The 15,143-nt window shown below is 43.5% G+C and overlaps 1 protein-coding gene across 9 annotated transcripts in view; it reads left to right on the top strand.

Annotated features, from left to right (window-relative positions):
- TACC2 (transforming acidic coiled-coil containing protein 2) overlaps nucleotides 1-15,143 on the top strand; it is a 225,128-nt gene that overhangs the window by 73,702 nt on the left and 136,283 nt on the right. For 7 of the 9 annotated variants that reach the window (XM_073596214.1, XM_073596217.1, XM_073596212.1 and 4 more), the window contains exon 7: nucleotides 70-108. The exons of the other annotated variants lie outside the window; for them this stretch is intronic. In XM_073596214.1, coding sequence (XP_073452315.1) covers nucleotides 70-108 — 39 coding nt within the window. The remainder of the gene's footprint in view (nucleotides 1-69; nucleotides 109-15,143) is intronic. 9 annotated transcript variants of the gene reach the window in all.

Here is a 15,143-nt window from a genome sequence, read left to right as displayed (position 1 = left end):
TATATATATAAATAATAAAATAAAGTGTCTTCACTGGGCTTAGCAACCGGTCACGTAATTTCTTTCTAGTAGCTGCACCAGAAGAATGAACGCTGCATACTTTGTAAGGTAAGAACAGTGATGATGTGCATAGTATCCCATAGCAATGTGCTGTTTAGTTGAAAAAAAGACACGTTTTGATTGGTTGCCATGGGTTTTTGCATTTAGCATTGCTGTTTGCAGGGCTTAACTTAAAGTAGAACTAGACAAAACTTATTTTTTTCATTTTGGATGGAGCAAGGGAGAGTTATAATCTGTCAGAATTTTTTTCGCCATCTGTGTTCCATTTCAGAGATTTCCCTTCACTTCCTGTTCCATAATCAAACAGGAAGTGAGAGGAAATCCCTGCAAATTAAGGGAATTCCTTGGAGACCCCTGGACCACCAGAACTAGTGTCTCCATTAGAAGATTTATTACTTTTCTGGGGATTTTCTTTTACTTTCACTTTCAATGATAACGGTATACAGGACAAATAGAGAGGGCGCATCTCCTTAACGGGGGGGCACAGACAGCAATAAAAACTGACAGGTGTTCTAATCCCTCTCCTATCTAACCAAAACTAAAAAAAGGTTTGCCTTTAGTTATACTTTAATAATCCTGCTAGTGTTGAATTGGTTACTATGAGCAGAAAATACACTCAGATGTAGATGGCAATTGATTGTTGCTTTGTACATTTTTAAGTTTTAAAAGGATTCTAAGTGTTTCCAGACAAGAATATACAGATAGCGAGCGGACTGTTTCATTGGGTATTGCATATTTGATGTTATTAAAGCGGACCTTGACCCATGAATGTGACTTCTTCCCCTCTTCTCCTCTGTTCCTCTCTTTGGGTATATGACATCCACTGGTGCCAATTGTCAGAATACAAATGCCACTGCGGGAGTTTTGTCAATCCCTACTGTATGACCAGCTTTAGAACTTCTGCCATCTGCAACAGCAACACATACAGAGATAAAATGCTTTTTAAATAGAGTAGGGGGGTTTTAGAGTCCCCATCAGAATTTTATTTCTGCCTTTGTCCTTGCTGCAGATTTTCTCTCACTAGCTGTCTGCCTAAACTGTTGTCATCATGATAGAATAAGTGAGTAAAGCAGGCCATACATTATGCTTTTTTCTTTCCTTCCACTGTCCTTCCATCCACATTCAGTGTTGATGGTGGAATCCCTTCCACTATTGAGCACTATTGTGTTCTTCCAGTGGGGAGAACAGGGAGCCTTCCCTGCTGGCAGAATGCAATGATTAGTCTTGCCAGCTTTTAGCCAACATTTTAATACAAAATCCCAGAGATAAAAAAAAAAAAAAAGACATTCAGGAGGCAGCAGAATTGCCTCCTGAATGCCTGGCAACTGCTGCGCTACTGCCCTCTGAAAAGAGATCCACCACAGATCGCTTTTTAGAGGACAGTAGACACAGCCACCCTTTTAAAAGAGCCCTTATAGAGCAATGGATAGAAGTGAAAACCAGACAAGGGCTCTAATCCTTCCCAACTCTATTCAAAACAATGGACTGGACATACACTTTAAAATATGTTTGCTTGAATATTGATTATCTAGCAAACAGGTGGGCACTTTAGTTCCTGTTGCTTTTCAAATTTTCTTTCGGTTTGACATTCTTTTTTAATCAACACAAACATGTCATCACTACTGACAAAAACAGTGTATGAAATTGCCAAACCGCTTATTTCCATCATTAAATTGCTGCTTGCTGGGCTCCTGTATGGATTATGTTTACGTGTTTGTTATGTTGATGGATTTATTGCAGAACTTCCTGTTTCTTCCCATATTTCAAAAACATTCTGCATCTGCCTTTTGCCTTTAATTCAAAAAAGAAAAAAAAAACATAAAGTATTCAGACCCCCTTAAATTTTTCTCTCTTTGTTATATTGCAGCCATTTGCTAAAATCATTTAAGTTCATTTTTTTCCTCATTCATGTATACACAGCACCCCATATTGACAGAAAAACACAGAATTGTTGACATTTTTGCAGATTTATTAAAAAAGAAAAACTGAAATATCACATGGTCCTAAGTATTCAGACCCTTTGCTCAGTATTTAGTAGAAGCACCCTTTTGATCTAATACAGCCATGAGTCTTTTTGGGAAAGATGCAACAAGTTTTTCACACCTGGATTTGGGGATCCTCTGCCATTCCTCCTTGCAGATCCTCTCCAGTTCTGTCAGGTTGGATGGTAAACGTTGGTGGACAGCCATTATTAGGTCTCTCCAGAGATGCTCAATTGGGTTTAAGTCAGGCCTCTGGCTGGAACATTCAAGAACAGTCACGGAGTTGTTGTGAAGCCACTCCTTCGTTATTTTAGCTGTGTGCTTAGGGTCATTGTCTTGTTGGAAGGTAAACCTTCGGCCCAGTCTGAGGTCCTGAGCACTCTGGAGAAGGTTTTCGTACAGGATATCCCTGTACTTGGCCGCATTCATCTTTCTTTCGATTGCAACCATTCGTCCTGTCCCTGCAGCTGAAAAACACCCCCACAGCATGTCCTCAACCCAATACAAGACTTTTGGGATGAATTAGAGTGGAGACTGTCAGCCAGGCCTTCTCATCCAACATCAGTGCCTGACCTCACAAATGCGCTTCTGGAAGAATGGTCAAACATTCCCATAGACACACTCCTAAACCTTGTGGGCGGCCTTCCCAGAAGAGTTGAAGATGTTATATCTGTAAAGGGTGGGCCAACTCAGTATTGAACCCTACGGACTAAGACTGGGATGTCATTAAAGTTAATGTGCGTGGAAAGGCAGGCGTCCCAATACTTTTGGTAATATAGTGTATATATGTGATTTTGCTGAGTAATCTGTACCTTTTGCAATCTGGCTTATGTTCTAAGGCTTTGCAGTCTGATCTGTCACCTCTACATATCATAATCCATGCGTGAAGGCGTGCGAATATTCAGCAGGCTTGTCACAGGCTTAAAAGGTTATTTAAAGCTGGGATACCATTCCACAGTGAGCATCATTATAATGCCATGAATGAATGAGTAGGAAAAAAATATCCTTTTTCTTTGTTTGTCATGCAGAATTGCCCTGCATTTTGCTGAAGAGCACCCACAGGAAAATACATTTAAAATAAACAGACTGCACAAAGTTTAAGCCCTCCCTCCCTGAAGCCCCTACTATACCATGTATAAAAAATCCCATTATACATACATCGATAGTACAATCAAATTGTAAGGTGTATGTTCAGCTCCACTGTAGCCTTCCTCCTTCCTCTGATTGCATTACAGCGTGCCTTGCTGGAAGCAGAATGACTGACAATTATCAAAACTATGTGAGACATAAAGTTCATCCAGCATCTCCTTTATTATATTTATGTAACCTCTTTATGAAGGATCTTTTACAATCATAGAACACACATCAATCGATATCTCTGAGTAATAGATTCTGGTGGAGTGTAAATCATTAACTTATATCAGTAGCCCCAGGTTGTAGATAAATATGTTGTCTGACTAGTTGAGATGTTGAAGGAAGGGTTGTAGTTACAGCTTTGTGTCTCTCTTTGCCCGCAATCAAAGTCGTGCTTTGTGAACCATCCATCTGCTCTCTGTCAGCGGTACACACGATGAGATTATCGGACGAATGATCGTCCGTTTTTTTTGCATGCTAATCTCAGATCGAATCTGATGAGTTTACTAAAATCATGAAAATTCTCGTACGACAGATCAAAAATTCGGAAGTGATGTCATGTGTTGTAATGCATTGGTATTGCATTTTCATTTTCGAATGACAGCTGTACTGATTAAACGAAAATCGTACCATCTGACATCGTATGAAAAGATTTTCAGGTATGTCCGATCAAATAATATCGGATGAACTGTCCTGATCGGCTCTCGAAAGCTTTGTACTAACGATCAGATTATCGCTCCGAAATCTGTATTTTTCGTACAATTTTCTGATCGTGTGTATGGGGTTTAACAACTTCCTGTCCGCGCTATAGCCAAAAGACGACTACAGCGTGGACCTACTTCACCGGGAGGGCTTCCATAGACGTCATCCCATGCTCGAGCGGCCTGCGTGCCCTGCTCTGTGATCAGCGAGTATATGAGACTCTGCCCCAGTAAGGGGTCGATCTCGACCTCTTACTACGTGATCAGCTGTCAGCCAATGGCAGTTGATCATGTTATGTAAACAGAGCCGGTAATCAGCTATTTCCAAAAAAAAGCCGATCACCGGCGGCTGTAAGTCCCGATCATGGGGAGCCTCTGCAGAGGCTTCTGTGCCCACCTGTGCCACCTACCAGTGCCCACCAGCGCCACCTACCAGTGCCCAGAGTACCACCAATAAATGTCACCAATCAGTGCCTCATCACCAGTGCTGCCTATCAATACCACCTACCAGTGCCCATCAGTGACATCTATCAGTGCCCATCAGTACCACCCATCAGGGCCCATCAGTGCCGTCTTATCAGTGCCCATCAGTGACATCTGTCAGTGACCATCAGTACCACCCATCAGGGCCCATCAGTGCCATCTTATCAGTGCCCATCAGTGACCATCAGTACCACCCATCAGGGCCCATCAGTGCCGTCTTATCAGTGCCCATCAGTGACATCTATCAGTGACCATCAGTACCACCCATCAGGGCCCATCAGTGCCATCTTATCAGTGCCCATCAGTGACCATCAGTACCACCCATCAGGGCCCATCAGTGCCGTCTTATCAGTGCCCATCAGTGACATCTATCAGTGCCCATCAGTACCACCCATCAGGGCCCATCAGTGCCGTCTAATCAGTGCCTATCAGTGTTGCCTTATCTGTGCCTATCAGTGCAGCCTCATAAACGAATATCAATGAAGGAGAAAAATTACCCATTTGCAAAAATTTATAACAAACTATGAAACATATATATATATTTTTTTTCAAAAATTTCTGTCTTTTTTTGTTTGTTTAGCAAAAAATAAAAAAGAAAGCTCCATTTGTGTGAAAAAAAATGATAAAATTTCATTTGAGTACAGTGTTGTACGACCGCGCAATTGTCATTCAAATTGTAACAGCGCTGAAAGCTAAAAATTGGTCTGGGCAGGAGGGGGGTTTAAGTGCCCAGTAAGCAAGTGGTTAAGGACACTGATTCTCAAGTGATCAAACACATTGGCAACATAAAGGAGGTTTGTATTGGGTACAAGCTTACCTGAAGTGGATATAAATCCTAACTGAATGATGCTTAGTTTGCTAAAATACTGTGTATCATTACCACCATTTTTTTTAAGTTGAACTTCAAACACACACTTTCCTTTAACCACTTCAGCCCCGGAAGGATTTACCCCCTTCCTGACCAGAGCACTTTTTACAAATTGGCACTGCGTCGCTTTAACTGCTAATTGCGCGGTCATGCAATGCTGTAACCAAACGAAATTTGCGTCCTTTTCTTCCCACAAATAGAGCTTTCTTTTGATGGTATTTGATCACCTCTGCCGTTTTTATTTTTTGCGCTATACACGGAAAAAGACCGAAAATTTTGAAAAAAAATGATATTTTCTACTTTTTGTTCTAAAAAAAATCCAATAAACTCAATTTTAGTCATACATTTAGGCCAAAATGTATTTGGCCACATGTCTTTGGTAAAAAAAATGTCAATAAGTGTATATTTATTGGTTTGCGCAAAAGTTATAGCGCCTACAATCTAGGGTACATTTTCTGGAATTTACACAGCCTTTAATTTATGACTGCCTATGTCGTTTCTTGAGGTGCTAAAATGGCAGGGCAGTACAAAACCCCCACAAATGACCCCATTTTGGAAAGTAGACACCCCAAGGAAATTGCTGATAGGCATGTTGAGCCCATTGAATATTCATTTTTTTTGTCCCAAGTGATTGAATAATGACAAAAAAAAAAAAAAAAAAAAAAAATTACAAAAAGTTGTCACTAAATGATATATTGCTCACACAGGCCATGGGCATATGTGGAATTGCACCCCAAAATACATTTAGCTGCTTCTCCTGAGTATGGGGATACCACATGTGTGGGACTTTTTGGGAGCCTAGCCGCATACGGGGCCCCGAAAACCAATCACCGCCTTCAGGATTTCTAAGGGCGTACATTTTTGATTTTACTCCTCACTACCTATCACAGTTTTGAAGGCCATAAAATGCCCAGATGGCACAAACCCCCCCCAAATGACCCCATTTTGGAAAGTAGACACCCCAAGCTATTTGCTGAGAGGCATGTTGAGTCCATGGAATATTTTATATTTTGACACAAGTTGCGGGAAAGTGACAATTTATTTATTTATTTTTTTTTTTTTGCACAAAGTTGTCACTAAATGATATATTGCTCACACAGGTCATGGGCATATGTGGAATTGCACCCCAAAATACATTCTGCTGCTTCTCCTGAGTATGGGGATACCACATGTGTGGGACTTTTTAGGAGCCTAGCCGCGTACGGGACCCCGAAAACCAATCACCGCCTTCAGGATTTCTAAGGGTGTACATTTTTGATTTCACTCTTCACTGCCTATCACAGTTTCGGAGGTCATGGAATGCCCAGGTGGCACAAACCCCCCCCAAATGACCCCATTTTGGAAAGTAGACACCCCAAGCTATTTGCTGAGAGGCATGGTGAGTATTTTGCAGCTCTCATTTGTTTTTGAAAATGAAGAAAGACAAAAAAAAAAATTTTTTTTTTCTTTTTTTAATTTTCAAAACTTTGTGACAAAAAGTGAGGTCTGCAAAATACTCACTATACCACTCAGCAAATAGCTTTGGGTGTCTACTTTCCAAAATGGGGTCATTTGGGGGGGGTTTGTGCCACCTGGGCATTCCATGGCCTCCGAGACTGTGATAGGCAGTGAAGAGTGAAATCAAAAATTTACGCCCTTAGAAAGCCTGAAGGCGGTGCTTGGTTTTCGGGGTCCCATACGCGGCTAGGCTCCCAAAAAGTCTCACACATGTGGTATCCCCGTACTCAGGAGAAGCAGCAGAATGTATTTTGGGGTGTAATTTCACATATTCCCATGGCATGTTTGAGCAATATATAATTTAGTGACAACTTTGTGCAAAAAAAAAAAAAAAAAAAAAAATTTGTCTCTTTCCCGCAACTTGTGTCACAATATAAAATATTCCATGGACTCGACATGCCTCTCAGCAAATAGCTTGGGGTGTCTACTTTCCAAAATGGGGTCATTTGGGGGGGGTTTGAACTGTCCTGGCATTTTATGCACAACATTTAGAAGCTTATGTCACACATCACCCACTCTTCTAACCACTTGAAGACAATGCCCTTTCTGACACTTTTTGATTACATGAAAAAATTATTTTTTTTTGCAAGAAAATTACTTTGAACCCCCACACATTATATATTTTTTTAAAGCAAATGCCCTACAGATTAAAATGGTGGGTGTTTAATTTTTTTTTTTCACACAGTATTTGCGCAGCGATTTTTCAAACGCATTTTTTGGGGAAAAAACACACTTTTTTACATTTTAATGCACTAAAACACACTATATTGCCCAAATGTTTTATGAAATAAAAAAGATGATCTTAGGCCGAGTACATGGATACCAAACATGACATGCTTTACAATTGCGCACAAACGTGCAGTGGCAACAAAATAAATACATTTTTAAAAGCCTTTAAAAGCCTTTACAGGTTACCACTTTAGATTTACAGAGGAGGTCTACTGCTAAAATTACTGCCCTCGATCTAACCGTCGCGGTGATACCTCACATGCATGGTGCAATTGCTGTTTACATTTGACGCCAGACCGACGCTTGCGTTCGCCTTAGCGCGAGAGCAGGGGGGACAGGGGTGCTTTTTTTTTTTTTTTTTTTTTTTTCTTTATTATTTTTTTGCTTTTTTATCTTATTTTAAAACTGTTCCTTTCATTTTTTTTTTTTTTAATCATTTTTACTGTTATCTCAGGGAATGTAAATATCCCCTATGATAGCAATAGGTAGTGACAGGTACTCTTTTTTGAAAAAATTGGGGTCTATTAGACCCTAGATTTCTCCTCTGCCCTCAAAGCATCTGACCACACCAAGATCGGTGTGATAAAATGCTTCCCCAATTTCCCAATGGCGCTATTTACATCCGGCGAAATCTAAGTCATAAAATGCTCGTAGCTTCCGGTTTCTTAGGCCATAGAGATGTTTGGAGCCACTCTGGTCTCTGATCAGCTCTATGGTCAGCTGGCTGAATCACCGGCTGCATTCTCAGGTTCCCTGTTGAGACAGGAGAGCCAGAGAAAAACACGGAAGACGATGGGGGGGGGGGGGGCATTCTCTCCCACTGCTTGTAAAAGCAGTCTAGAGGCTAATTAGCCGCTAGGATTGCTTTTACATGAAAGCCGACCGCTGGCTGAAAAGAATGATACCAAGATGATACCTAAACCTGCAAGCATCATTTTGGTATAACCACTCAAAGTCGTGAATGCTGTACCTGAAGACAAAAATATGGCTAACAATAAAGCACAGTAAATGGTAAAGTATAAAAAATTGCATACCTGAAAAGCAAACATGATAAAACATAATAACAATAAAACATTGCAGAATAGAATACAGTAAAAAAGAGCAGAACAATAGAGAGAATAGAGAGAGAGAGAATAGAGAGAGAACAATAAAACGACAACTATTACTTTTTATTTTATATTTTTGTTTGTGTTTTTTTTTTTTTTTTTTTTACACTTTTTTTGTAACTGTAACTTTTATAACTGTAACCGGTTCCAGGTTCGGGTCTCTCAAAATGCGATGGCATCTTGGGAGACCCTGTGAAAGTGTGTCCTAGTCTGTGCAATGCTGTACCCTACGCTAATACTCAGCTAGTGAATGGTAGCATTCAAAACATTCACCAATGCAAAGACCAGGATTGTCAGGACAGGAGGGACAATAATAGCGGGTGTCACGCCTATATCCGTGCTTACTGCAGACACGACATCTTTTTTGGGAGGGTTCGTTGGGTAGGGGTACTAGGGGGAGGACATAAAGAAAATGCCTCTCATGCAGCCGACTGCATTTGGTTGGGGATGTGAATGGGGGAAGTACGGGCGCTGCAGAAGTGGTGGGTTCCCAATTAGGATTGGCGAATGCAGCAGGAAGGGCATTATGGGCACGACGGGCCTGTGTTTGTCTTCTTTGTGGCAGCGGGACACTACTTGTGCTTGCCACCTCACCAGCTTGAACTGCACTTATGGGACTCGCCACGTCACCAAGTGTTACTGCAGTGCTGGTTTGACTATGACCGGGGTGTACTAGGCCGCTGGCGCTTGCCAGTTCACCAAAACGCTACCAAAAAAACTGTTAACGATCGCAGGGATCAGGCCTGACTCTGCGAACGCTGCAGTTATGCGTTTAGTGTTTTGTAAGTGACAGTGATCGATCGATACTGCACTTGGGTGGGCTGGGCTGGGCCGGGCGGAGGGGCAAAACGCAGGTGCTAGCAGGTATCTGGGCTGATCCCACTAACACTGCGTTTTTGGGAACCCTAAACTGCTGGGGATGCCAGTATAGATCTGATCGGATCAGATCAGATATTGATCAGTTCAGATACTATACCACTAAGGGAGGTGTACGGTGCGTGCGTGGGTGTTAGCGCTACTGGCACTAACCTGACGCTGCCTGGGGCTGGTGCTTGCCAGTTCACCAAAACGCTACCAAAAAAACTGTTAGCGATCGCAGGGATCAGGCCTGACTCTGCGAACGCTGCAGTTATGCGTTTAGTGTTTTGTAAGTGACAGTGATCGATCGATACTGCACTTGGGTGGGCTGGGCTGGGCCGGGCGGAGGGGCAAAACGCAGGTGCTAGCAGGTATCTGGGCTGATCCCGCTAACACTGCGTTTTTGGGAATCCTAAACTGTTGGGGACGCTAGTATAGATCTGATCGGATCAGATATTGATGCGTTCAGATACTATACCACTAAGGGAGGTGTACGGTGCGTGCGTGGGTGTTAGCGCTACTGGAACTAACCTGACGCTGCCTGGGGCTGGTGCTTGCCATTTCACCAAAACGCTACCAAAAAAACTGTTAGCGATCACAGGGATCAGGCCTGACTCTGCGAACGCTGCAGTTATGCGTTTAGTGTTTTGTAAGTGACCGTGATCGATCGATACTGCACTTGGGTGGGCTGGGCCGAGCCGGGCGGAGGGGCAAAACGCAGGTGCTAGCAGGTATCTGGGCTGATCCCGCTAACACTGTGTTTTTGGGAACCCTAAACTGCTGGGGACGCTAGTATAGATCTGATCAGATCAGATATTGATCCGTACAGATACTATACCACTAAGGGAGGCGTATGCTGCGTGCGTGGGTGTTAGCGTTACTGGCGCTAATCTGACGCTGCCTGGGGCGACGCATATCACCGCCGGGCGATCAGGGGGCTAAATCTTTATTCGGCGGGTGCCCTGACACTATAAAAAATAAACAAACTAACCAGCGTCACCCGTAACAGTTATACAGTGATCAGTGGTGAAAGGGTTAACTAGGGGGCAATCAAGGGGTTAAAACATTTATTAGGTAGTATATGGGGGTCCCTGTCGCTATAAAACGCTGACGGCGAACCTAAATATTTACCTCACTAACTAGCGTCACCAGCGACACTAATACAGCGATCAGAAAAATGATCGCTTAGCGACACTGGTGACGGGGGGTGATCAAGGGGTTAAAACTTTATTAGGGGGGGTTAGGGGGGTACCCTAGACCTACAGGGGGGTAATACTAACTGTCCTAACACTGTAAATGTCACAAACTGACACCAATACAGTAATCAGAAAAAAAAAAAAAAAAAAACCTGCTGGTGTCAGTTTGTGACGGGGGGGGGGGGGTGATTGGGGGGGGATCGGGGGGCGATCGGGGGGGGGATCGGGGTGTTTTGTGTGCCTGGCATGTTCTACTGTGTGTGTGTTGTGCACTCACATTGCAGTCTTCTCTCCTCGGCCCGGAACGGAAAATACCGAGCCGAGGAGAGATGACATCATTTCCTCTGCCTCTGTGTACAATACAGAGGCAGGGAAATGATCCCATTGGCTGAGAGCGATCGCGAGGGGGGGGCCACGAATGGATGGCCTCCCCCTCACCTCCGATCGCCGGGGGAGATTTGCCGACCGCCGCTGGCACCGGGGGGGGGTCCGATCGGACCCCCCACCCGCGGGCAGGCAAGGACGTACATGTAAGTCCTTTTGCCTGCCCGTGCCATTCTGCCGACGTATATAGTCGTGCGGCGGTCGGCAAGTGGTTAAATATATTCATCAGAAGCCACAAAGGTTATAAATCCACTTGTACATCAAATGCTTTTGCAAGCCCAGATATTACCTTGTAAAAGTATCAGTAACATCACCATTGTGCTGTACCTAGCTTGTGCAGAGAGCAGAGCCGAGCTGTGGGAGGGGTCCAGCAGGCTCCACCCACTACAAACTGCCTGCAGAAAACTGTAGGAGGGGGCGGAGACAAGACCAGTCACCCTGCACAAGGAGAGAGAGCAGCAGTGACCGGTCTTTATGACAGGAAGCTTCACACTGGATTACTGCACTGATCTGGAAGAAGTCCACAAGGAGCACCAATACTCCAAAATAAATACGCCTCTTATGTTTAGACAATATTTGCCTTTCTCATAGTTTAGTTTTAAATAAAATACTGTTTTAATCATTTCATTCATCGTTTGTTTCTATCTCAGTGCCTCTGATCTCCTGCAGCCTCTTTGCAGCCACTTGATGTCTTCATGAATGCACTTTAGCAGGCGTTCCATGTCATTTCTCATGGTGGTTTTCCTGATGGTGACAACGGTGGAATGTGTCTGTACAATGTGTCTACGCCATGAAGACATGTGACAGGGGGACAATGTGTGGTGACAAGTGGGAGACAGGGATAGGACATTTGTGCCTTATAACAGGAAGTGCCACAGGATCACCAGATATTATTTTAATGAAAGCTGCAGATGTTTAAAACATTGAAAATTACTTTTGAAATTCTATGAACATGTTAAAGCCTATGTACAATTTATGAGTTTGGTTTTTACAATTACTTTAACTAACCTTCCGAGTTTGCAGAAGATTCACTAAGTCTGTCCATACATTATACAATTTTCTTGTACAATTTTCCTTTAGATTTACCAAAACCATATAATATGAGGTCAAACTTAAACACATTTGAAGTGTACGCAATCCTGCAGGTCCCTGCACTACATAGTTGTTGTAGATCGAAATGAAAATTGAATAAGAAAATTGTATAATGTATGTTTAGCTTAGGCTTCATGTACACGGGACGTTTTAAAACCTCTCCTGAACAATTTAACGTGACAGATTGTAACCGACGTTTAAAAACGTCCGTGGTGCCGCATTTACATGCCGTTTTTTTACATTGAAAATAGTCAAAAATGTTCCTCCGTTAAAAACGCCTGTAAATGAAATGCGGCTAAACGCCAGTTACCGGGTGTACAAGCTTTTACAGGCGTTTGGCGTTTCAAATGCTTCTGAACATCCGTCCTGAAAGCATTTTTTTGCTTTTCAAAAAATGCTTCTAAACTCAACTGTCCAGAAAGGACTATAAAGGACCCTGTGTACATGTACTGATAAGATAACAGAGGAGAGTTCAGGAGCAGCTAAAAAAAAACGCCCAACTTCTCCTAAACGTCTGTTTACCAGCAGCAGTGTACATGAAGCCTTAAAGAGGAACTGCAGTCTGCTCACATAATTTGTAATAAAAACATCTTTGCCATTCTGAAGCTTCCCTCCAACCACTTTGCATATTATTCTATATATACTGTGGATGTATACATGCCAAATATGCTGCAGAAACCTCCCTCCACTGAGTCTGGCTGCAGCCATTTGAACTGTGGGCAGCTGAAGCTGCTGCCTGTTCACTTCCTGGATTTACACAGACACACACACATACAGTATATACAGACACACACACATCACTGCTTGTCTGCACATTTCTCCTCTCTCGATGAATACACATGGATCTCTGCAGTCTCCTGTTATCTCCGCCCTTATCCAGCCCCCTCCAGCCCTGCAGCTCTCCTTGGCTCTCCTATGACTCATTCCTCCTCCAGAGTAAGGGAGCTGTGCATGATGTCATAAGGTATATCATACCTTTGCTGTGATTCTCCCATAATGCAGTCTATCGCTGCAGGATCCTGAAAAATACATTGAAGATACAGACAACCGATTTCCCCGAAGATCCCTTTCACACTGTGAGTGCCGGCCGTTAGCGATGAAGCGCCACTTGTTTTAGTGGCGCATTAGCGCAGTTTAACCAGTGCTTTTGCGCTGCTTTTCCGCCGCTAGCGGGCGCTTTTAACCTCAAAGAGGGGGTTAAAAACGCCCATGTTGCGGCACTTGCTAAGCGCTTTTCAGGCGCTTTGGAAGCTCTGCCCATTCATTTTAATGGTCTGGGCGTTTTGAGAGTGCTGTATACAGGCCCAAAGAATGCTGCTTGCAAGACTTTTCCTAACGTCCGACAAGCGCACCACCCCGGTGTGAAAAGACACACTGAAATAAGTGGGAGGCGGTTTTCAGACGCTATTTAGAGGCTATTTCTAGCGCTTAAACGATTGAAAACCGCATCAGTGTGAAAGGAGTCTAATGCCGCGTACACACAAGCGGACTTTTCGACCGGACTGGTCCAACAGACCGAGTCCGGCGGACAATCCGATCGTGTGTGGGCTTCATCGGACCTGCAGCGGACTTTTTTGGTTGAAAATCTGAAGGACTTTAGATTTGGAACATGTTTCAAATCTTTCCGGCAGACTCGAGTCCGGACGAAAAATCCGCTCGTCTGTATGCTAGTCCGACGGACGAAAACCCACGCTAGGGCAGCTATTGGCTACTGGCTATCAGCTTCCTTATTTTAGTCCGGTCGTACGTCATCATGTACGAATCCGTCGGACTTTGGTGTGATCGTGTGTAGGCAAGTCCGTTTGTTCAGAAAGTCCGTCGGAAGTCCGTCTGACCAGTCCGGTCGAAAAGTCCGCTCATGTGTACGCGGCATAAGGCATATCTGTGAGATATGAGACAAGATTCCGGCATTGTAAAGGAGGCTGGATTTATCCAATTTACCTTTTATATTAATGATTCCATTGCTGAGTGCGAAGAAGTGAAAATCAGCAGTTATGGCACATTGTGTTGTGATGGTTTACCAGCCGCAAGGAAACGACATGAAGTCAGACAGCACAGCTTTGTGCCTGGACCCTGACAGAAGTCTAGAGTAAATTTCACATGATATTGTAACATTGACACCATCAGGCTCAGCAAAAATGTTACTTTGTTCACTCAGTAAATAACTGCCTGCCAGAAATGTCTAGCAGGACTATGCAGTGTAGGTGCACAATGTCTGATTAAAGTGGTTCTTCAGTCTTGAAAGGGTTGTAACGTTTAAAAATAGTTTTTATTTTAATAAAAATAACAAATATGTTATACTTACCTGCTCTGTGTAAGGGTTTTGCACACAGCGGCCCTGATCCTCCTCTTCTGGGGTGCCCCACCGGTGCTCCTGCCTCCTCCCCTTCACCGGGTGCCCCCATGGAGAGCCGCTTTCCATGGGGGCACCCGTGCAGACGCACTCCAGAGACCCGTTGCTGTGTCTATTGACACAGACATCGAGACTCGGCCCCGCCCCTGCCCCCGTGTCTCTAGATTTGATTGACAGCAGCGGGAGCCAAAGCTCCCGCTGCTATCAATCTATCCAATGAGGACAGAGACAGCGGCTGGAGCCACTGGGCTCATGCACATTGCTGGAACGGATGGGCTCAGTTAAGAAAAAGGGGGGGGGGGGGGCTCTGGAGGCAGCTGGATGACATCCGTTAAAGTAAAAAAACATGAGACTTTACAATCCCTTTAAAAAATATATTATAATTCAGCAGCCACAAATATTGGGCGGGTTTCTACTAAAACTAGGTACCCGCTCCCCCCCCCCCCTCAACATAACTTCCAAAAATTGGAGAGGGGCGGGTAAGGAGGTGTTAAAGCAGAATTTCTCTTTTAGGGCAAAGTTCTGCTTTAAAGGACAAGTTCACCTTGAATTGTATGTTAGTGCAAATAAAAAAAGTATCACGGACAGTACTCAATTTTCTCTGTCACAGTTGCACTAATACAGCTACAATCATATCAAGGACAAAAAATAATAAAGGCACTTTTTTTGCAGATAAAAAAATTTGGATTTATTATTTTTG

The sequence above is a fragment of the Aquarana catesbeiana genome, linkage group LG08, assembly GCF_042186555.1.
Source record: "Aquarana catesbeiana isolate 2022-GZ linkage group LG08, ASM4218655v1, whole genome shotgun sequence".
In the NCBI taxonomy this organism is placed as follows: Eukaryota; Metazoa; Chordata; class Amphibia; order Anura; family Ranidae; genus Aquarana; species Aquarana catesbeiana.
Note: the sequence above shows the minus strand (reverse complement) of the source record. Positions and strands in the feature narration are given on the sequence as shown.